This window comes from Megalops cyprinoides, chromosome 9 (genome assembly GCF_013368585.1).
Source record: "Megalops cyprinoides isolate fMegCyp1 chromosome 9, fMegCyp1.pri, whole genome shotgun sequence".
Lineage (NCBI taxonomy): Eukaryota > Metazoa > Chordata > Actinopteri > Elopiformes > Megalopidae > Megalops > Megalops cyprinoides.
The window spans coordinates 8,421,967-8,446,759 of record NC_050591.1 but is presented as its reverse complement, the minus strand read 5'-3'; the positions used below and the strand labels follow the sequence as shown (position 1 = coordinate 8,446,759).

General features: G+C 45.0%; 1 protein-coding gene across 1 annotated transcript in view; it reads right to left on the bottom strand.

Annotated features, from left to right (window-relative positions):
- The window catches only part of kiaa0753 (KIAA0753 ortholog), a 32,092-nt gene continuing 7,299 nt past the window's right edge, over nt 1-24,793 (bottom strand). Inside the window, exons 10-18 of the mRNA XM_036536549.1 lie at nt 24,532-24,681; nt 24,004-24,093; nt 23,392-23,479; nt 22,240-22,311; nt 21,530-21,700; nt 18,515-18,596; nt 18,096-18,216; nt 8,018-8,239; nt 1-383 (exon numbers count right to left, since the gene is read on the bottom strand). Coding sequence (XP_036392442.1) covers nt 230-383; nt 8,018-8,239; nt 18,096-18,216; nt 18,515-18,596; nt 21,530-21,700; nt 22,240-22,311; nt 23,392-23,479; nt 24,004-24,093; nt 24,532-24,681 — 1,150 coding nt within the window. The 3' untranslated portion in view covers nt 1-229. The remainder of the gene's footprint in view (nt 384-8,017; nt 8,240-18,095; nt 18,217-18,514; nt 18,597-21,529; nt 21,701-22,239; nt 22,312-23,391; nt 23,480-24,003; nt 24,094-24,531; nt 24,682-24,793) is intronic.

Here is a 24,793-nt window from a genome sequence, read left to right as displayed (position 1 = left end):
TATACCTTTATTTGCCCAAAATAGCTGAACTCCATATGCATTGGTGATATGCGTCTGACTGCCTGTTGTGTTTTTCCTGAAAAACATTACCTGATAATCATTAATGCTTTTTGACAACAATAATGCTTTTTTTATAAATAACTTGGGAAAAAAATAAAAAAGCACGCTGCAATCTCGTTGACAGTCCAAGAGGTCCGATGAGTAAACTGCAGCTGGAAAGGAAGCATTTCTATTGGCTGTCCTGCTGCGTATGGGACTCTGCAGGTGACTGGTCAGGCTGCAGGAACTCAGAGGTGAAGACGGCCTCAGCGTACTCCTCACACATGTCCTGGAACTCTGCCGCCACATCCGCCAGGGCCTCGTTCATCAGCTCGTCTGCCAGACTGCAGTCAGAGAGAGAGAGAGAGAGAGAGAGAGAGAGAGAGAGAGAGAGAAACAGACAGAGAGAGAGACAATTAAGAATGGCTCTGCTAACCCTCTCTTCAATTACTGTCCTGGACTGTAAGTTACCAGAAACCAGTGGCAGAGATATATCACAGTAACTCTAGGAATTTGCTTTTTGCCCTCCATCACTGAAAAAGCTTGCCTAAACCAGGTCTGTGACAGTATTGCAGGGGGACCTGAGAACGTTCTGTAGTCCAGGCATGGCAAGAGACGTCACTGCGCATCACCAGCAACCAATCCAGGTCTCTATGTGATCAGAAAATGCAGAATCACACACACTGTTCCCCAGCGCCAAGGAGACCATTTACACAGTGGCAGAGGGAGGAAGACATATGGGGGTCTGAAATGTGCAGAAATTAAGATGAACAACTGCAACCTTCACATTAATTCTGGCTGCAGCCTTCGGTGGAGTGATTTATGGACGAGTGCAACTCGCTGTGCAACTTTATTCGCTACTGCCTTCTCAGCTTTCGGTTTGCTTTAGTAGCTGGATCAGATCAAAAAACCATATAACACCTGCACGCTGGAGTGCAGCTCGGGCCACAAATTTCTGTCCGAACCCGACCTGAGTCCGAGAGTGTGGTAACCGAGCCTGACCCAAAACCGACAGGCATTCTATTTTTTATGCCCGTACCCGACCCGAGCCCGACAGTTAATGTAAGCTGAAGTACTGAGTTTGTGTTACCCTGTCACGTAACTGTTACCATGATTACAGCTTGCCTGTTTACCCTGATTACACATGTGAGACACCAGCAAAAGTACAGGACACCAGCAAAAGTATTTTAACATATAGTTAACCTGCATTCTGTCAACGTTAGACATAACGTTGAAACCCAGCATTTCAAATCAAATTTGAGTCTTACCATTGAGGATTGTCAAGTTTCCTCTTCATGAACTCTTGAACTCAACTGTAACCGTTGTTAACTGAAACTATTTACATAATCCAACCATCGTGGTTTATTTGGAGTTGTCGTGGAGGAAGAGGATAGCATCCACTGTGGATGGCTTCAGCGCTGTCCTCCTCTGGTAGCTGGTTCTTCCAGTAATGCTAGTTACTACTAAAGTTCCGTTTGCTGCTGCTAATGCTAGCTGGAATGGCCAGAATGCCCCAAGCAAGTACACCCAAAAGATGTTGTTGTGCATGAGGTGATTCTGTGTTGAATACAGTTCTACTTCATCAATGATATTAGCCACAGGTAGATTTTCCCAGTCTTCAAAGTCCACTGCAAATGTCTTGGGTGCAGGTCCATCACCTGCAGTTGCCATTTCAGTGTTGATGAAACTCAACTGTCTTCGAACCTCCTGGTGTAGCTTGTCTCTCTCGAAACTGGTTAACATTCTGAGCTGGCTATATTTTGGCCAAAGGAAAGTAGCGATTTTGTGTTGGTCCTTTATCTTAACCTTTCATGTGATCCAGTCGAGATGCCTCTCATGGATGATTGCCTGGTAAGGGGTGTCTGTTGTTGATCTCCTACAGTGGCGCTTCAGCCGCTCGGACCAGAGGAACACTAGGTTTAGGGTTGTGTACTGGTCTCCTTCAAGTTCACGCTGGGCCTCACAGAATGGTCGCAGGAGCTCAACAATAAAGTCAAGCACATCTGGGCATATGCCCTAGATCCGCCAACCTTCTCCATGGCCTTCTAGCTTTTCACGCAGCTCTTGGTTGCTCTCATTTTCGGTCTTATCCACATTGGTTGCTATAGTAATGACATTGCGCCCGGAAGTAGAAGTAGTTGACATAAACAAACCAAAATGGAGGGTAATGAAATGGGCTTGCATATTTACAACATGGCAACGTGGGGCCGCGGCGCAAGTTTTATAAAAATACCGAGACGGCGTCGGCGACAATTCTGTCAAACACATGTTAGCTCCAGCTCTGACTACGACCTACAATCGCTCATCAATGGCTCCCTCCGCCACCAAACTAGTATGTTTCCTGTACATGTGACTGTAGCGAAGGGCAAGAGCAGTCACCCCACCCGGCCTTGAACCCGGGTCTACGGGATACCAACCATGTGACTTTGACCGCGACGCCAAAGAGCCAGGCTCGTTGGTATGGCAGTCAGAGCGCAAACTCAACCGTAGTGACGGCACTCCGTCACACTGCCCTCCCCTTCGGGAAGCGCGCCCAACACCTGAAAACCTGTCAGAGCATTCAGACCGAAACAGATTTGCAAAAATGCAATTTGAATCGGATTTCAAGAATGTGGTTTGAAACGGATTTGTAAAAATCGGATCTCATATGATTTTTGGCTGTTCAGACTTGCTACATATGATCGGATTCCAATCGGATACGCACATGAACCGGATTTGGACTGACAGTGTGAACATGGTCAGTGCTAAATCTTGTGTCCCCCATTTGCATCACTTATTTCGACAGCAAAGCTGCCAAGCCTGTCTTCACGTGCTTCACCAATGTTTTGGCAGCTTGCAGAGTGTCAGCAACCTCTGGGGCTTCCTGTGCCAGCTGTGTGAGATCGAGGGCATGGCGCGGCACAGTGTTGTAGAGATGATCCTGGCAGTCATGTCATTGGTATGGTCTGAAGGCAGCCATATGTTTGAGCTCTGGTCTGTCACCCACACCACTTTATTGAGCACACTAATGTCTAGCCCGTATTCTGTTACTAGCAGTCTGATTATTTCTCTCCTGATATTCTCACCCGTTTTAGAGTCTTCTGGTGGAAACACTGCTGTTGTCAACACTTTGCTGATCACTTTGACTAACCATGTCACAAAATAGCAAGCGATTGCCATGTAGCTTGTGGTAATTTTCTGTCCAGACGTCAGTGGTCATTCCAATTGTATTCACTTCACTAAAAATATCATTTAGCTGCTCAATCAACTGCTTGCGTGTCTCTGTGGCCAGTTCGTGGCACCGTCTAGACACGGATGTGGGGTCAGGCAGTAAGTCCTTTGCTGACACAGGTCCATATGCAGCACCGATATTAATGAGCTCTTGAGCAAACTCGACGAAACCGTCTCCTGGAATGGAAGGAAACGGTCTTATATCTTTGCAACATATGCAAGGCATCTCTCTACGATCTTTGCTTTGGCCTGCTGTGTAATTTTCTTTGAGGAGTTAGTAGCGAAGCCAGTGATGGTAGTCTGCAGTAGCCCTAAAACACCAGCAGCCTGCATCCTGCACCCTCTGTCCACATGTCGCTGCAAGGCAGAACTCCCAGTCTTCTTGTTGTCATATCTCATCAGAACCCCACACGTTTTACATTTTACATAACCAACTGCTTCGTTATTATCTGCATTGACGACTAAATCAAAACGACTCCATACCGTCGATTTCCCTGCATGGTTTTCGGCCTGAAATAGCCTATGTGCCTTGTCACGTAAATAAACAAACGCTAGCACTGAACAGAAGGTAGCCCAACACAGACAGTAGATCCATCATTTTTATTTTTACAATATATTTTCACTAAAAAGAACTTGAAGCACCATGTCAACTAGGTCAGCCCATCCTAATTAGTAGTTCAAAAGTCAAGTGTTCGCTGCCTAGTTATTGTTCAGCCCACATGACCGAACCCAACCCGAACATCATTTCTAAATTTTCGTCCGAACCTGGCTCGACCCGCCGGGTCCCGATGGCTCCTGTAAGGCTCGGGTCAGGTATCCGCCCTATGCTGCACACCTGGCAAAAACGCACAGACTTGCTTTATTTTTTTGTGCTAAATTCAATATGCTCCTCTTTGGACAAGATTCTCTTCACTAACCACAATAAAGAAATGAATGCATACCACCTGAGAATGAATACAGAGGATGACCCCCGACCCCGTGCCTTTCCGCTGTCTCCCTGACAACTGGCAACCTGCTCCTCAGCAAGCCCAAGGCTTTCATTAATGTAAGTCACACATCTCACATAAATGGATTTTACTTTCAGAGTGCTCATTACATTTTAAAATTGTAGAGGTGGTCTGACCAACGCCTGTCAATACATGGTATGCCCGTGCTAAATGTCACAGAGAACAAGGCAGGAGTCAAATACATAAAATAAATATTCAATTCTAACACTGAATCTAATCAATAAAATGTAATAAATCCTACCAAAAAACTACATGAATGTAATTTTAATCTGTAGGTCATACCCTCGGGGCAGGTCACAAATTTCATCTGCAATTTAATGCATGCGTAATGTTTAATACAAAGATGATCGATAGTGGTTTTTAATGCCCAAACACAGAGAAGTAGCCTGAATTACTTAACACAAGTGCAATATGTAGGACATCAGTTCCATCAACCGAGAGTTGGATGGCGGCCATTTCCACCCACATGACATCTCCTGCCCTCAGCTGCCTACTTCTTTCTTCCATTAGAGCTACACTTTTGTCAACACACAAAACTTCACTTAGCCCATGTGTATACACTATTCAGTGTTATCCTTTTGGTTATGGTGCCCATGTCTGGGTATCTTTTAAACAACTGGATTTTTGCTTAAACAACGGTGCCCTACTCAAGGGTACAACAGCTACCCCTGGGAGTCAAACCAATAGCTTTTTGGGTTATGAGCACAGCACCACCTGGTCACCCCCTTAAAAACATGAAAAACTTCCTGGTGGAAAAGTTGAAGCTTATATGGTAAACTTCACAACTTACAGGGTACCTGTGAGTACAACTTAACACTGCACTTACTTTCAGAATCAGACTTGCAGACCTTCATAGTGTTCGTTCAGTGCCCCGCCCCTGAAGAGGGTTTTTAGGCGGACAGGGATCCGATTCCCGCATGGACTACGAGTGGCTTATTACGCACATATCTGGCAGACAGGCTGCCCCTCGCACTGAGGATCACGGAATAATTGATGTGACATTTCCCCATCCACTTTATCTACCCAGAATAACAATCAGGGTAGCCTCTGCGGCACCGCTGCCCTCAACTCTCAAACAACTCCGGAGAAAATCTCTGATTAAACCCATCAATATTTGAGGGAGAGCTTCGGTCTCTCTCTCCGGCCAGAGTAATGAAGCAATAGCAGAAGCACTCCCCTGTGTATAGTTTCTTTTCTGTAACCGATTCCAGCAGCGTTTCTTAATCACACCCATGTACAGGACAGAAAGAGACAGTGAAATTGGCTGCAAAAGGATTCTTCTGCTGTTGAAAAAGAAGTTGGATGCCTACAAAGGACCTGAGTACACGATCTGGACACGCTTTTGATGCCAAGGTGTTTCATAGCGCAAATGTCGTCCCTGATAGAGAAAAGTTATACTGTTTTATCATTTCATCAACTCAGCTATGTCATGAAATATACTGTATGTTATAATGACAAAAAATTATTTCAATGGACAAATGTTACATTATTGGGGTCCAGAGTGGCTTAGCTGGTGAGGTACTGATCGCAAATGCAGGCTGAGCCCTGGGGCCTGTGATCAATCCCAGCTGTGTCATCAGCCAACAATGACCAGGAGCTCACAGGCAGGATGCTTTAGTCCTGTGCTGTAAACAGGCACCGCTGTAGAGGGTTTCACAGTAGAGTAACCATGCCACAATATTAGGTCATGCTATAGAGGGGGGTGTGAAAAGGGACACCTCAATATGCCAGAGTGGAACATCTACACCACTCCTCTGGGAGTGTTAAGACTTTTCCAGGTTACTGCATGATAAATGAAATTTATTAACCCAATTCATGAATAAATTTATGTACAACCTGCTAAGTTATGACAGGGTATTATAACAAACCAGACCCCCCTAAGGCAGATAGACAACAGAGGCTTGTAAAGGCTTCAGTGATTCACTGCCTTGCACTGCACACATGATTAAACTTTAATAAAAAAGCAAGTGACTAAACTGATGAGTGGGCACAATTGAACACTGAAACTCCTAAAACATTTACTAAAGACAGAATCAGCTTCAAATTCAAAGCCAAGCCTAGTATTCAAACATTCCAAGACACTAAGGGTCCTTTGACAAGCTTGGGGCTGGTTGATCATACAGCCTCTAACGTCATTGTGGGAATAAAACCATATATCAAACATCATGACTAATCTTCGGTGATGGCTTTGGGCATAAACTACAGCAGCGGAGAGTCTGAACGTCAACAAGCATTTTAAAAACACCACATAGCACAGAGTGAAAAGATAAAAAACAGAAACCTTTAAGGCTTCCAGGGTTGAGTACTTGACAGAAACAATCATGTCTCTGTTACTCAGGTTTTTCACTCTGCAAAAGTGACCTTCAAAATGTAAAAGCAATCCTTGGCCCTGTTCCTCCTGAATCTATCCGCTAGACTCGGAAAAGGTGACCACCAGACCAGATTGTCTCATCTTCTTTGGCTGGGATGGCTATCTCGGGTGCTGCCCTTAAAACTGGATCTCACTGCACCTCTGGGTGCTCCTACCAGGTGAACCAGAGTGTCTCTTTCTCAGCCTCACACAGGATTTTATAGGAGTCCCCCTGGGATCAGTGCTTGGTCCCTTCCTTTACACAAAACCCTTCGGCTCTCTTATTTCTTCTCATGCTTTTTCTTGCCATTGCTATGCTGAGGACACCCATCTCCTTTCCCTTCCTCTATGCTGCCATGCATCATCATGCCATTCTCATCTCCAAAACTAAGATGCTCTACCTCTCAACTAAAGCCCCACCCTCCCATCTTTATAGTACTCTTTATAATACCACACTGTCAACTCCAATCAGATGACAAGCTGTCCTTCACTGAGAATACAGCAGGAGTGATTGGGAACTGTGGATTCTCCTTTTACAACAATCCATTTCTCACATTCTACTCAAGCAAGCTCCTAGGGCAGACCCTTTTGCTCTCCCATCTGGGCTACTGTAACAGTCTAATTGCCAGTCTACCTGCATGTCCAAAATTCTACCGTTTGGCTGACCTGCTTAGTGTCTAAACTACCAAAATATTCACATTTCCTATCTGTTCATCTTCCCCCACTATCTACCAAACATCACATTTCTTTCAAAACTCTGGTTCCACGCTACCAAATGTCAAAAGGGATGGTTCCCTCTTGCTTACAGGTGACCCCTGCTCTCTGCAAACATAATGGTTCTCGCTCTACAGGGGTTCACTTCTCAGTCACAGTTGGTGGAGCAGGCTACCTATATCAGTCAGAACAGCAAAGTCGCCGGTCATACTCTGCTGCAGGCCATATGCCCACCCCTCCAGCCTGCATTAGGCTACTCTCCTCTCACCTAGCACTAATGTTCTTAATGCTCTCTTCTCTATGCAGGCAGCATTCCAGCTGTGCTATGTATGATTTTTGTATCTATCGCAAGTCATTCAGAATAATGACTTGCGATAAATGACTAAATGTAAATGTAAAGGACTGAAGGAGAGCATTTCTGAAAAGAAAAGAACCCTTATAATCAATTACAATTGAGGTAAATTACTAGTAATTATTCAGAAAAAAAGGTATTTTCATGTTTTTCCTGTAACCGAGCTAATGTACAGTAAAAAAGTATGTAAATATGCATAAATCTCACTGAAATATTCAGTAACAGAAAAAATTCTCCCTTTTAAACTCAGCATTAAAATGCCTTGATCAGAGGCCCTGAGACTGTTGGATTTTGGGTGACACAGGTGGTTTGAAGTCAGCGCTCACTGGTCTGAAAGACACCCACCTGTCAGCGATGGCCCAGGGATTGAAGCTGCCCACGGCCTCGTGTGACACCAGGCGCAGGTATGACTCATACTCCTCCCTGTACTTCTGAACACTCCTCTGCATGCTGACTGGCAGGGAAAGCAGGACGCCTTTGCCTCTCTCCACCGTGATTGGTTGGGCTGGTTCAGGGAGGCGTGCCCCGGAGGCGATATCATCCACGAGGGACGTCTCAGACGCAGCTCTGCAGGAGAGAAGACAGCACAGTTTTGGTGGCTGGAGCAGTTTATAAAATGAGATGATAAGATGTTTTCGATCCAGGTTCAGAGCCGTTTCCTGTCATTTGTGCGCTCTTTATCTAGTGCCAAATGAGTTTAGCAGCGGCCTTAAACTGGGGCACTGAACTTGCTGGCTCAAAGCAATGAATCAGATTAGCACCAAACACACACATAAATAAATAGCCCTACAGGACCTCATTCACACCTGATCACAACCATTCCGCACTTGGAAGGCCCAGAGCAGGCCCAGACAAACGAGGACCCCTGGAGCTTACAAAAACCACCACCCGATTCACCCAGCAACCTCTACACCTCACCCTTCTGGGGGCAAGACCTGTTCGTCCGGGGGTGTACCTCAGCAGGGGCTCAGCTGGGCCGAGCCAGTGTCCAGGGTAACAATCCCCTCTGCGAGCGAATTGCCTCGGCCGCGGTGACGGCGCTCTTGGCGGCTATATTTAGAAGGGGAGCCGGCAGCTGGCGCCTCTGTCTCTCAGCTCCAGCCTGGCAGCGTCTCTCCCCGCCATTGGCCCCGCATGCCGTGGAGCGGCTCTCAGACGGCGCTCCATAAGAGCGAGCCGCGCAAACCGTGCAATCATCTCCCCTTTTTCACAATGGCCACAAGGTGCCCTTCCCATCATAAATAATGACTCAACAGAACAAGGTGAATGCGATCCGAAGCTGTCTGAGCATTTCTGCTGCGCTTCAGCGCGCGGGCTGAGCCCCGGGCCGCCCGGCGCGGCGAAGGAGCGCTTTTTAAATGAAAGCGGCTCCGCACTTCCCGCAAACGGGAGTTTAATCCCGCAAATTTCTGCCAGGCCGCTCTCCACCGGCCGCACGGCGCCAGGAGCTGATCTGAATGATAATGCGGCGGGTGGCGGAAATTAAATCCGATCTGCGCAGTCTTTTCACCCCGCTCTAATTAAAGGTGAGGTCAAACAGAGAGGAGCAGGAAACACAGAGCCCCGGGTCACTCCAACAGGTTACACTTTAGCTTCGGCGGAATTGAAATGGGGCATTAGATGTGCCTGATGGAGGATTGGGAACGGCCTCAAAAAAAGGAGCAAGAGGCTGAGCTGGAATATCAAACCCTGTTCAACCTTCTCTTTATGAATCAATCTACCTCTACAACTGATTCCAGTGGGCCTCTGTGTTTTAAATAAAGTGCATCTGATTATACAGCTAGTCCCCTTACCTCCCACTCCCATGAGCAAAGAGGACAATCAGCCCCCCCCGCCCTCACAAACAATATAAAATGAAAACCCACATCAAAAGAATGAACAAAATTATCCAGCACATAGACCCTCTATTCCAATAGCCACACTCTCACACAGAGTCCCCCACCTCCCTCACAACAGCCCTCTTTGGGGGGTTTCCCCCCTGACCCCGACAACATCATGCTTATATATCATAACGTCAGTGGGAGCTGTCCCAAGAAAAAATATCACTCCAATCTCCCTCATCGCCAACAAATATTTATCAAAGCCAGAAGCAACCAAAACAGATGGGCAGCTGGCTGTAAATGCTTCAGCTGAACCAGGGAATTTGCTTGCAGTTAATTTTGCTTTTTCATTCAGCAACCCCTGCAGTCTCTGGTGGGGACACAGCCAGCCTCTGCTACATGAGCGAGAGATCAAGGAGCATGCGGGAAATGTGGAGAATCTGACTCAGGAACAGAGATCGTTCCGAGAAAAAGATAGATGAGAAAGCTATGAGTTAGCAATGTGCTATGTTGCTGTAGCTTAGCCTTTTGTATGCATAAAGATATAAGAATGAGTGTGGGGGAGAAAGTCCATCCGTGTCCTCTATGTGTTCATCCATCTGCGGTGTTCGTTTGACTGACAGCCCCCCAGGACCCAATGGGGCCACCAGTCTGGTCACACACTCCCCAAGAGCAGAGAGCAGGGGCTCTCAAAACAGTGGGTGGAGTTGCCCAGAGTCCCAGCCCATTTTCCTCTAAAGACTGGGTCACAAACAAAGTCTGCTTATGAAACTGCAAAACCCAGTTTGAGTCACCAAACTTACACTGGCCACCAGCGGCCTTCTTTATCAAACATGCATATTTACGATTTTGTTCCTGAACTGTGTTCAATGTGTTCAACTGTGTTGAATCATTTTTATGTATAGTATGCAATATTTCACAGATAAACAAACAAAAAAAAGTTTTTGAGAGAATGTCTCATGCTTTATGGCTGGATGATGGTACTACAGGGGACAAGTGTAACCTCTTTTTTCAGAGACTGATGTCTGTGAAGAAGAATTACCAGGAAAAAGCTCTAAAATGAAATAACAAATACAGTTGGCATTAATAATTCAAACAGAATTCCAAAACACAATGCACATGTGCCAGCTAGTCAGAATAAAATATGAATTATTTTACCCCCAATATTCCTAACAATGATTTAATGCAATCCTTGTGCACCCTACAACAAACAGAACTATAAAAACTTTTCCAACAAACATAATAAGTTGAACCAAGGAAACTTCAATCAATGTGAAAATGGCTGATCTTGCAATTTTCTAGCAAGAGTTATTATTTATCTGCCGAGAGCATGGAAAGCCTTGTAAATCATTACTAATTACCAGAGGCAATTACAGATCTCCAATCTGTGCAATGTCCTGACTCCTCTGTTAATGAGATTAACCCAGTTTGGTCATTCTGTCTGCTGCACACATCCAGGTGCCATCAAACCACAGCTTTCTGAGCAGGCTCACTGCCATCCAATGGGAGCTTGTGGATGCCCCAGGCCTCGCGAATTCTCACATTGCTGCATCCCTCATAACGTGGTCCAGAAATACAGAACCCCTATGCGATCAAACAACACTAGGGGAATAACACAAGGAGTTACCCATGCAGCTGTCGAAAAAGGCTGGCATCCAACGATGGCATGATATTAAGGCATGGGATTTTTTTTTTTTTGAATGCAAAAAAACAAACACTTGTGCATATATGAGAGTGAACAAATTCAGCGGTAATCCCAAGCACATGCTGATAAACGAGACCCCAGTCTCCCCGCTGGCAGGTCTCCCCTCTCTGGCAGCAGGGAAACAGGTGCCGGGTGGCATTTGGGGCCAAGCTGTTCCCCCTGCGGGCGCTCGGTGATCATGCTGATATACCGCATCCTGAAGCGCTGTGAAAGAATCTCCGAGACTCAGCCGCCGGCCTGTCAGAGACCTGTGGCTTCCCATTAGCCGGCTGTTGTATAGTTAATGAGGACGTCTAAAGGGAGAGCGGCCCCCAGTTAAGTGGCCCGCGCTCGGTCTGAGGCAGGCTGGCTGAGGCCTGGGGTGGCTTTCCTGCCACACCTTCATCCATTGAAGAGAGAGTCAGCGGGTTTTTCAGTTTTAATCCACAGCCTCACAGGGCAGTGAAAGGTTTTTAGTGCATACAGTACATGTTCCTGCCTTGTCCAGAGGAAATATGCCATAGGAACACCCATGTAGTACCCAGTGTGAACTCACCCAGAGGTGCAGATTTTGTTCCTGAACTGTGTGTTGAATCATTTTTATGTATAGTTTACAATATTTCACAGATAAACAAACAAACAAAAAAAGTTTTTGAGAGAATGTTTCATGCTTTATGGCTGGATGATGGTACTACAGGGGACAAGTGTAACCTCTGCTCTTTTCAGAGACTGATGTCTGTAAAGAAGAATTACCAGGAAAAAGCTCTAAAATGAAATAACAAATACAGTTGGCATTAATAATTCAAACAAAATTCCAAAAAACAATGCACATGTGCCAGCTAGTCAGAATAAAATATGAATTATTTTACCCCCAATATTCCTAACAATGATTTAATGCAATCCTTGTGCACCCTACAATAAACAGAACTATAAAAACTTTTCCAACAAACATAGTTGTTGGAACACAACAAACACAAATGTTGATTTTATTGCATGTTACCGTCGCATATCTCTTTTCAACATATGAGTCTCTTATGTCCTTTATGTGTCAGGGACAGGTGTTCCGATTCACATCCCCCATATTCACATTCACCCCCACCCACACACTCAAACACATCATGTGTATCTTTCCTATATGTACTATCAAAAACAAACAGAATTTTTTTTTCTCTCCTAGAGCTTCCTAGAAATACAAGGTTACGGGGAGGGACCATTACTGACTTAGAAATTAAGTCATGGACATTGCTATTATTTAGATTATGTTATAAGATGCTTTGAAATAATTTTCTTTATTATCATGGCAAAAAAGATAATAAAAGATAATAGACAAATTCCATTTGAGTTATAGCTTAATTATAGACAGACAGAGAGAAGAACATCTCTGTTCTTCTCTGGCAACAGTCACTTATAAACAACTGCTGAGGGCTGTGGTGGTCTGGAAACATTAGAACAGCTGCACAGAGAGAGGGAAGTCATTTTCAGCCCACAGCGAGAGACTCAGATCACTGCTCCAAATCCACCGAGAGGCCGTCTCCCGTAACAAATTGATGCCCTGTTTTCTCGCCGAGGGGTCGGAGGCGCGTCGAAGAAGGAGATTGGCCGGAGAGCAGGAGGGGAGGCACAGGGGCGAACAAAAGAAAGAAAAAAGAAAAAAGGCATTCGGTCGCAAGAGAGCGAGATAAAAATCAGGCTTTTGGGAGAAGCCGTCTCGGGGCACACGGCCTGTGATCTCGTCATCGATTCGGTGGCCGCTGTGACACCGCCGCGGTCGGGCGGGATGAGTCACGGACGCGAGGCCCTCTCTCTCTCTGGCTCGGTCCCCTAACGCCGAGCCAACCCCCGGGACGCGGTAATCACACCCTCCCCGAGGGCCGCGACACACCTGCTCACTGTTTATCCACCAGCACGTCATTCCCGTTTAAGCCACACAGTCACAGATAATGGCGTTCACAACCTGCACAGGTCTGTGATGCTAACAGCACTTACTGCAGCTTTCAAACAGACCTGCAGTAAAACCTTGTATTTGGACCGAATATTTATTTTTTTTCAGACTTTGATCAGTTCTTGCTATTGGGATTTAATGTGCCATTTGGTGCAGGATCAAAGTTAAACAGAGTCTGTGAAATATGTGTGTATGATAATATAACTGATAACAAATGGCCATACCTCAATCCTCTAAGGCCAATGAAACTAATCAAATTCCATGATGTTATCTTGTACTTTATACTTGCTTCTATAGCTTTATTCTAGAAAGAGAGTGGAAGCATAACACCCCAAACCTCAATAATATAAATTACCTTTGCATTTTACATGCTGAGCATAAGTGGGACAACCATTACATCAAAATAATTGGACATGGGTTCTTCTGCAATATTCAATGATGAATACTTAAACAATAAATGATTCAGATCATAATGAATAATGACCAATGTTAACATGGCTGAATCTATGGAAAAATAATACTCCAGATGCATTTACTGCACAGACGAAGCTTGTTATTCCCTGTAATTGACATTTTGTTATAGCTGGTAAAATCTCGGGGAGAAGACTGGAGCGGAGCACAGAGGTATTCCATTCTGCTGCAGATCAGATGGGAGTAATGCTCTGCACGATTATGTACCATCTGCACTCTCTCTCCATCTACAGAATTCATTTGCCTCTCTATGCAACGGGCTTCCATTTCTGTTTGTGGTTTTATCATGACCAAACTGTTCTACCAATCACAGTGCCACTTCTAAGGTCCATCAGCAGTAGTGCGCATACCTAGGAACGTACAGCTGAAATTGTGGAAAGCTCCGCATCACCGGGTCCCATAAATTTTTCAGACAAGATGTCTGCAGTTGTGCACTGCTGAAGACAAGATTCCTTCAGATCAAGCCCTGAAAAAGCATTTTTCACAACAAGCGGAAGGTATCTTCAAGGCTATCTTGATCTGAGAGATCATATATAATTTACTGCATTATATTGTGGGTTCAGCACCTCAGATGCAGATTTAATTTAACTGCGATGAACCAACTGATGGAATAATCTTTTCAAAAGCCAAGAAATTTGAAATTAGTTGGCTAAACTTGCCATTAAGGGAAAAATATGATGACAAGTAAACACTCAAAACTGGAAGCCCAGTTTTGGAGTGCATCATTTCTACCAGCAGACTGCAGCTCTTAGAGTGTGTACAATACTTTATGTGCAGACTGAAGACCCATCTCTTCAGGCTACACCCCATCCCCCACCCTCTTTCGTTCCCCTGTGTGTAATTATAATTTTACCAAAGGGTATTTTAGCAATGTATTTGGAACCGTATATTTGTTTTATTGTGTACATTGCGTATATAGTGCATGTTTCTGTGTGTGCCTGCATGCACACGTGTATTTGCGACTGAGAGTATGCCTGATGCCAGTTTGTGTATGCATGCATACATGTTTCTGTGTGTGTGTGTGTGCGTGTGTGTGCGTGTATGTGTGCGTGTATGTGTGTGTTTGTGTCCAAGTAACTGAGAATGCATGATTCCACTGTGTGTGTGTGTGTGTGTGTGTGTGTGTGTGTGTGTGTGTCCTCCTCCTCTGTGTGTTTGTCGTGTGACCCCACAGGCCTCCCCTGGCTGAACAGTGGGCGTTGTAAACAGAAGTAATGACAGTTTAGACAATACATAATGAGCACCTAATCAGCAGCTGTGCCTGACACCCCTTTCTAAATCTACATCCCTAATCAAAACTTTAACACCTTATACAGCGAGCCAGAGGAACAAGATTAAATGCACCCAAGTCAAAATATCGAATGTATTTTCAACCACAGCCCTAATCGCTAATTTAGCAAAGTGAAAGAAAAAAGTCAAAGCAATAACAAAATTAAATGTCCCCGAGTCAAGCAAGTAAGATCGATTGCTCCCTCTAGTGGATATGCCAAAATAAAATGATTTTACTGCACCTCACGCTATAAATCTGCTCAATGACTCTCAGATAAACAGCCAATGCAAAGTTTCATTGCCATTACGCTATTAGCAATTCATTCTCAAGTGATTTATCTTAGTTTATCACTTTCCCCACACCATCTATAATCCCACTGTACTAAAATACTGCCATAACTCACAAAGGAGCAGAGAATAACAGGTAGACTTTACTGAGCTTTTTCACTTAGCCTGACCAATTATTTCTGACAGCAGGTGACACCTAATGCGTCTGTCACATTCAAAACAATAGAAGTGCTTTTCTCCACGCACCAAAGCATTCTGATAGGCTGAAATCAGCCAATAACGGCCTGACTGGGATAAACACCAGCCTTTCAACCACAGCTGATAGGCCTATGTGATGATTCTGGCACAAAATGTCTGCCATGCTTCACCCAGGCGCATCCTGACTGCCTTCTTCACTAGCTACCCACTGCACCTCAATAGCCAGCACCTAAAATGACTGCAGTTTCCATTATCAGACTCACACATACCTTCCAGTCAGGCTAGGGTCAGCCGTGGTAAAATCAACCAACACTTATTTTAACATTGAAAGTGTAGCCACATATGGGTACTCTCACAAACTTTCACAAAGCTGAAGGCAGTTTGCAATGTCAAATTGTATTGTCCTTTTGAGATTCATTCATGGTGAACCATCTTCTCTAACAACACACTTTTTTTTTTTTTAACTAAATGTGTATCAACACAGTGCACACTTTCTCCAACAAGGGGCACAGCTCCCCACTAGATTAACTTAACACACAGGTTAATGGCAGCCATCTGGCAATCAAGCCACAGTACATTGAGAGACCGACCCAACTGCTGGCTCACACTCACGACTTCATGTCCTGCAACTGCCTCAGTGGAATTTGTTTAATCGAAGGCTGTTTGCTCATTTATTTTCAACTGTTGTCTTCTCAGGTACATAAATGCTTGATTACATAAAACAATATTATGTAAAACAACAGTGGCATCACCCCAGAATAATGAAACGAAACAATCAAAGGTACTTATTATGAAATGAACGGCTGTGTGAGGTTCTACATACAAACAGATATTATAAGATATTATACAGATATTATGTTTTTTTTTTCTTCTGCCACTTCTGCCAACACTGCTTCAACCAAAGAACAATCTCCACTCAGACAGTTCCTTATTCTGAAATCCTCATTCTGAAAAAGGGGTTTCTTTTATGTCTACAGAGAGCAGCAGAGGCAAAAACGGAGGATTACCCATGGAGCCTCTGTGGAAAGAATTGCACAAAAGGACGCAAGCACAATCCAGAACTATGACGAGGGAGGGTTTAAAAAAAACACATCTCAAGAGGAGTGTGTCCTAGGAAACGAGACCTGGCCCAGCAGCACCAGCCTGCGGGAGACACACACCAGCATGGCAGTCTAACACCTCAAGACAGACGGTTAGGAAAGGCAAGACAAAAGAAAAACCGGGGGGGAAAAAAGCCCGTTTGCTGAAAAGAAAGCTTCAGAAAAAAAAAGTGCGCTTTCTACATCAAGTTGCTTTCATCAGGCCATCTGTTTGAACAAAAGGGACTAATTCCAACTCGAAGCAACAAATGAAACGTTCTACATTTGTTAACCTTCAGATGTCTTTGCTGAGAATCAGTGTTTCCAAACAAAAACATATTAACAGTATTTAATGAAACATCGAAAGAAGTTCACATATTTCTCAGAGGATCATAACAGAAAAACAAAGGCTGATTCAGGAGTTAGCCAAGAACTTACAACACAAACACACATACAGGCAGACACACACACACCCTCTCTTGTATATTTGGTTTTGGAATCCATCTTCCTCCTTCAGACTTATAAATGTGCCTATGTACTCATTTCAGTACATCAAGCCAGATGTCTAATCCTGCACGGGGATGCTCAACACCTGATGCTCACAATTACGCCTCCTTACACAGTTGCAAAACAGGCACGGCGATACCTGCTAACATCTGCTCCATCTGCAGCAGACACTTGCCAGAAGGGGCTCTCCCTCCCTCCCCCCTCACCTCTTTCTTTCCCTTCCTTTGTTTGTTTTGACAAACAGTCGCTTCTGCCAAAGCTGTGGGCAAGGGAAGAGGAGTCAGCTCTTTCTGGCCGTAGCTCTGCATCTGTGTGTGTACCTCACTTGCTTCCTGAGATGATGTACATTTATTCATTTACTTCTGTGTTTATAGTCTACCAAATGCTGTCATTTACAAGTGCTGACATCTATAAATTGAGTCCACTTGTATATATGGCTTTTTTTTAATGTGGACCCAAATGAAGAATTTAAAAAGTGTATGTGTGTTTTTGTGTGTGTGTGTGTGTGTGTGTGTGTGTGTGTGTGTCTCACCGCTGCAGAGGTTCTTAGCAGGAAGGGGCGCCGTGGGGCAAGTCATACCCAACGCCGGCAGAGAAATTTCCTCTCGCTTTCTTGTATTTAATTCCAGATGTCAACTGGACACTAAGTGGATGTGATCCATTTTAGCTGCTGTCTTACAGGGCTGTGGCTGACAGAATATGTAATGAGACAAACCTACTGCCCCTGTGTTTCAGCTGTGTGCTTTTTTCTGATTGCCTGCATGGCACAGGAAATATCCACTCAGTGTGTTGAGCTGAACCATTTCTTTCTCGCTTGATCAAGACACAACAGGTTATGCAGTCAGTTCTCTAAGGGAATAAGATCCGGGTTGTAAAATATTACATATCTTCACATTATTTTTAATGACAGTTAAACCAAACAGCTCAGAATATAACCGCTGATGCTTGTACCTGTGTGTCTGTGCACAGCTGGGTGTGTCTGGTGTAGGTGTCTTTTCAGTGGGTGGCAGGGAGGGGATGCTAAAGCACAACGCTCACAGAAACCCGAGGGTACAGTAGCGGGGCCCCAGCGGGGAATCGAACCAAGAACCTTTCGGTTATAAGCCCTGATCCTTACCACTGTGCTACATCACCATTAAAACGCAGGTAAGCGCCAGCCACTCACCCGGACTCCACCGGGCTTTCCAGCACAATGTCCGCTGTGGGGTCCTTCCTCAATGCTGGTCTGGTCAGGCGGATGGGCTGAGGAGAGGCGGGCCTACAGTCCAGAGATGTCCTGGGGGCTGCTGGGAGGGGGAGGAGAAGGGAAGCCAATCAGATGAGGCCAAACAGATGAGGGAGCATCTCCAGCTGCACCATCACACTACTGACACCAATTCAACTGCACACGTCATTGGTCCACTGACCTTCATGATCCTAAACTTGTGTGTCACCCAGTGGTAAGAATGTGAAATATGGTATAGCAACTCTTAAATGTCCATTTTCTGATTATTTTCGTTTTAAGCAGGCATGGGTTAACAGTCTCCTCTGACTTCATCTGTTGTTTGCTATGACCAGATGTCCAGCCTTGTGCTACCAACTCACCTTTCCCGTCTTCTTTGGGCCAGAACCGAGGGTCCGAGTAGGAGATGTCCGCAAAGCGCCGTCGCACTGCTTCCTCGTCTCTCTGTTCGTGGGAAGGGGAGATTAAGACGTGCATGTTAACACGGTCATAAATGAGCAGTCATTAATGTAAGATGAAATTCACTGTAATGAGCGGATTAAGACACAAGACATACATTCTCTAATCTAGCGTCAGACTTGTGTGGGTTCTTTGACTCTATAATGGTGAAGATTTTTCTGCAGCCTAGCCAATCAACAACTGGCTGTTTTTGCTTTAATTGCTATTAACAGAACTAAGTGGAAAACACACATAAAAATGTAAAATCAATAATTAAACAAGAATTTCAATTGAAATAACAGGAACGAGTGGGAGTGTGCAGACTCGTTTCCCTAAACAGCTCAGACTACTGCTATCTTTACAGCTATTTAAAAACTAATACATTCAAAACCATTTTGTCATTTTTTTTAGGTTATGTGCAAATTGCTGTCCAAGAAAGAAAACACTCGTATTGTTACAGAAATTAAGTAACTGTGTAATGAGCTTCAGGGCTTTATTTTGTGTTAATTATTGTGTTCACTTCTACCTTGATCTGCCCTCGTTTCCTGCTGCTGGTTGTGGAGGCACATTCTGTAAAGTGCTCCTTGTTCTAGCATTTCTCACTGGGTAGTGATGGAGGTGTTTAGAGACTCTGATCTCACATCTGGATTTACCTTGACTGCTTTCATTTCCTGAATCTAAAAAGGTGTCTCAGATCCATGTTTGGGCACAACGAAAGGTTTTACTCACTATACCTTTGCTAACCTTTTAATGCTGGAGAGGCTAACCCAAATAAACTTAATCGGTTTTAACTGGTTCTTTATTGGCATTTAAGCATATTGATTGAAGAGAGAATTGCAGTTGATACTAAATTTATGAACACGGCTGTAACAATCCTATTGACAAGGACATTAATCTAAATACAAGTGATTGATTGATTGATTAAACAATGAATTGTGTTAGGACATAAAGGTTTTTCCTCACCATGCCTTGGTTAACATATGGTACTTAATGCTGAGGCAGCTAACCCAGCTAAACTTATTTAACAAGCATTATTTGTTTATAGGAGGCAGAAATACAAACTATTTACTTGTATGTATCACAAATATACCAAACAGGCAAACACAATTCTTTCACAAAAGTCATCATTACATGCCTACGAAATCTTCTCAAAGCAAGATCAGTATCTAACTGACAGTTCCACCAAATCCAACTGCATCAGCATGCACTGTATGTCTCCAGCATGAGGGTGGGGTAGCACTGGTTTACATTCACTATTTACATGTACATTACGCCCTCTTGTGACCATTTGAAGGATATTTTTTAAAGACAGTTCATAGAGGGGAAGAGATCGTAGAATGTAATGAATATAGCCTTGAGCAGATTTTTGACTATGCACCACACCTATTATGCAACATGCAGAATCCGTACAGAAATTGCATGCAAATTAACTGCACATCACACATGTATGTAAGGCTTACTATTCCAAGAAACAAACAAATGAAAATTCAATGTTTGGAAAGCAAACAAACTACACGGACATACAGATAAACTGTTTCTGACTGGTTGTTTGATTAACTGTTATTACTATAGATCCGTGTGTGGTGACCCTTCTTTTAGCCTGGAAAGAATATATCTATGTGAGGACTCGGAGGGACATGTTAAATGTACAACATGTCTACTGCCAAACACACATCTGTAGTAACATATGAAATGATCAGACATTTATGGATATATGTGAATGAATCTGTATTTAAGATGCTCAGCCATGAAAGACAGAGGGTTGATTCTACAGTGCTGAGCACCAGGGGTGGATTGTACCAAGGAGGCGTTATCCCAATGTAACACTAACATCAAGGAGGTGCGGGGGGGAGGCGCAAGCCAAACGTCAGCATTTTTGGGGGATATGGGGAAGAACTAAGCATCAGGCTAGAAACTGTTCTCCTTGTTTAGAAATGTATCTTGAGCTTTTTCTATGTTTTCTCTCCCCCTAGCAAAGCTGTTCTTTATTGACATTTTTCAGAAGAATGATTGAATACAGAATTGCAATTGACACTAAGTTTACAAACAGTGGGATAACAATCCTTTCGAGAAGGACACTAAACTAAATTCGATTTGGTTGATTGATTGCACTGAATGAAAGCCAAAGCAAACAGTATAGCAAGGTGAGAGCGAGCCTCGGCCTCGGGCGGTGCCACGCTTCCAGCCCCTGCTGTTCACGTCAGCCTCAATCTGGAGCAAGTGATGCTGGGAAAGGCAGCCGGGAGAACGGAGGCTCTGTCTCATTGGTGCATCCTACCCCCGGATTCGTCAGCACGGTAGGCGGCATGCGCGTGCAGTGTGGTGTCAGAGGTCGACCGTGTTTATTATAATGATCTATTCCTGATCATGAGTCACATAAACACAAGGCATGCGCTCACACATGCACGCACGCACACTGTTTTTATCATTAATATATGTTCCAGAAAACTGCGCGTAGGCCAACGGGCTGAGTCATGTAAACACGCTGCACGCGTGCACACGCGTGTGCACACACACGCACACAGAGGCAAGTACATACACACACACATAGGTACACACATACAGACACGCACAGGTACACAAACACATGCACACTTGGCACACACGCACGCACACAGACACAGACGCAGACACGGACGCAGACACAGGTGCAGGCGCAGATGCAGACGCAGACACAGATGCAGAAGCAGACGCAGACGCAGACGCAAACGCAGACGCAAACACAGACGCAGACGCAGACACAGACGCAGAAGCAGAAGCAGAAGCAGAAGCAGAAGCAGACGCAGACGCAAACACAGACGCAGACGCAGACACAGACGCAGAAGCAGACACAGACGCAGACGCAAACGCAAACGCAGACGCAGACGCAGACACAGAAGCAGACACAGACGCAGACGCAGACACAGACGCAGACGCAGACACCCCTGACCCGAGCACACCTCCATCTCCTCCATTCTCAGCAGCATGCCCTCCAGGGTGGGCGCCTCCAGCCGCTGCTGGGCGAGCCGGTCCCCCTCCCTGCTCCTCTCCGCCTCCCACAGGGCCTGCACCGTGTCCTCCAGCAGGTCCTCCAGGATGGCCTCGCTCAGCAGGTCTGCGCTGGCCGCTGCCTGCAGGGGGCGCAACGCCACACCGCACAGAGGACTACAGTTTAACGCATTTCACTTCCACAGAAACATCTCGGCAACATGCCTGTAACGCATCTTGTGAGTGCTGACAGACACTTGATGCCACAGCCTCCAGGGTTAACATGCAGTGTTTATGCACAGCTATAATGGCTTCTCTATAAAAGCTTCTCTTATACTCAGAATGACTCATGCTGGCAACCCTCCAAGTGTCAGCCCTACCAGAGTAATTGTGCGTTCGGGAAACCTAAACCAAGTTTCATTTGCAATTTATGTTACATGAAAACACTTTCAAAACAATTTACTTTCAATTACGGCTTTAGACTGCAATTCGTGGAGAATGCGCAATAGCGAATATACCACAGAATGAGAAATAAAGGGAGGACATTTTGACTGGACATACGTGCTAAAGTGAAATTTTACTTTGATATGCTGATGCAAAATCCTCGAGTGTCAGCATTAGTGTTAGCATTAGCAATACCATTAGCATAAACTGCAGAGCGTTGCGCATGAGAGTTACCCACTTTATCAGCAGCCTGCTCGGACAGCCGGTGCCTCAGAGATGTGCCCTTTCTGTCCCAGGACTCCCGGATCCGCTGTTAGAGAGAGATCAAGCTCAGTTTCTCGCACAACGAGAGACCGGTGCCTCCCGTGTCTGTCAATCTGTCGTCCACAGCACTCCCTCCCTCACTTTGCCACAGTAACCATTTAACACTGTCACAAGTTCTCAGATCATTTCAGTGCAGCACAGGTTGAAGGGCAAACATAACTTCCATTATCCTTCATTAATCTTCATATGAATGAACTGTCAAGCAGTTATGCACATCTGATGCAGGTACATAACCGTCTCCTTCATCAAACATGCTTAGAATTACTTTCAAATCTGTTTTGCAACACAAATTTAATCATTTTTATATACACAAAAGAAGCGGAGCTCATCAAATATACATAAGTTATTTTTATCTACGTGACAATCATTAATTTAAAAACTAAAACGGAAATAGCGGGATCGCAAGTTGGATGCAATGGAACATAAAATTTCTCACAAGAACCTGACTGCAATTTGAGGGAAGCAGGGTCATTCTAACCCCACTTAGCACCAGGGGATCATCAAGGAAACTGCTCTTGTCACCACAGAGCGTGACAGCTGTATGCCACCCTCTCCCCGCTCCCAGTGCAGACTGTCTTTAAGGATCATGTTACCCCACTAGAAGCAATGGCCTGATGCACTTCTTAATTCCACCTCAGCACACTTGAGAAAATTATTTTCCAAATTTGCAAAGCAGCCCAGCTTTTTAGAAAATTCCACTTGTCTTCATGGAAATCATTAGTAACTATCTCAAAAGATGCTTGCGATTTAATTGAGGGAACACAGCTTCTCACTCTAATTCATATATTCAGAGAACACTGCAACTAGGAAAGGCACATACTCATTGAAACATAAGCCCATGAACATTTTTTTGGGCAATACAAGCCATCATGATTTTATGACACTGCATTCCTTAATATGCCATAAACAGGATCACCAGGAACTGAATCCTGTTTCTCACAGACACAATGAAAATGTATGAAAATGCAACTGCATGTAAATGCACCTGTGCAGGGTTTGGAATTTGATTTGTGTGTAGGTGCAGTTGATCTGGTACCCGTCGCCTGTTGTGTGAGTTTGGCCCTACCTGCGCTTGATCCAGGAGAGGCTGGAGTCTCTCTCTGGCAGCTCTTTCTGCTCTCTCGGCCCATTCTGTTGGGGAGGTCCCTTCCAACCTGTCAAATGCATACAGATGTACACACACAGGCACGCACACGCGCACACACACACACACACACACACACACACACACGCGCGCAAATGCAAACATGCATCTCTAATTAGAGGGTTGTCAAACAGGACAGACCTGCACAATAACACCCTCCAGGGGGAAGTATTTAGGAATTTGATCTGACAGGTGGTGCTCAGGCAGAAGGCACATCTGTCGCTGAGGCCTTCATTTTGACACTTCACCTCATCCAAGCTTTATGTTTTAATCAAGCTGAAATGGTCCTGACAGCCTCACAAAAGTGCGATTCCCTTGGGAAAACAAACACTACACTTGTTTAACATTCATAACACCACTAGGTGAATTTTTTTCAAGTCAGATGAAACATGATACAGAGTCAGTGAATCATTGACTGTGTTTAGGCACAGACACAGGGGTGGGGCAGAGAGAGGCGGGGCAGTGAAGGATGGGGCGGGGCGGGGCAGGGTGGGATTGGATGGGGCAGGGCAGGGAGGAGCCACAGTGCTGTACCTGAGCCTGCTGATTCGCTCTGCCTCCTCTTGGCTCAGCTGGTTCAGCTCCTTCAGCCTGCGCGTCTCCTCCCTGTCCAGCCATGCTTGCCTGCAAAACATTTTTACACTCAGAGTGCAGACAGAGCTGCGCAAATAAGACATGTTGTGGTTCCATGGCCACAGATCACAGTGAAATTTGACCCTTCAAATACTGAAACAATTTGCATTTGTTGAGTTCCTACTCGTGGGAGACTAGTTCTTTTTAAAATTCTAGTGGCCAGAACTAACACAAAAAAACAGCAAACTTCAGCCACAATCACTAAGGTGGCGTGACCTATAAGACAAAGCAGGATCAAACACTATTTCTGACAAGAAACTCAAGAAAGAAACAGCGTATTACAGAAAGCATGGCCAAGTGGTGGATGGAATTCTGGCCCTCAGCTCAGAAGGGTGGGTGGGCGTGCCACTTGAGCAGCATCATTTATTTTTATCGCTGCTGTTTGCCGGTAGGTGAGGGAGGGGGAACAGGGACTGGAGAGAGGCAGACCTGATCGCCTCTCTGTGGGCTTCGGTCCTCTTCTCAGGGCCTAGCCCCTGCTCTGCAGCCTCTCTTGCTGGGGCCTGCTGCTCCACAGGGCCCGCTGGCTGCCTCTGGGCTGAGAACAGGCACCGGGGTTCCGGCCTCTTCGGAGGGCCGCTGTAAGACAGGGAGTGACACGATGAGAGACCACCTAACCTCACTAACGGAAAGTGCAACAGGTTGACAGGGAGAAAAACAGTGACGGAGACGATGCCTTTCTTCTCATCCA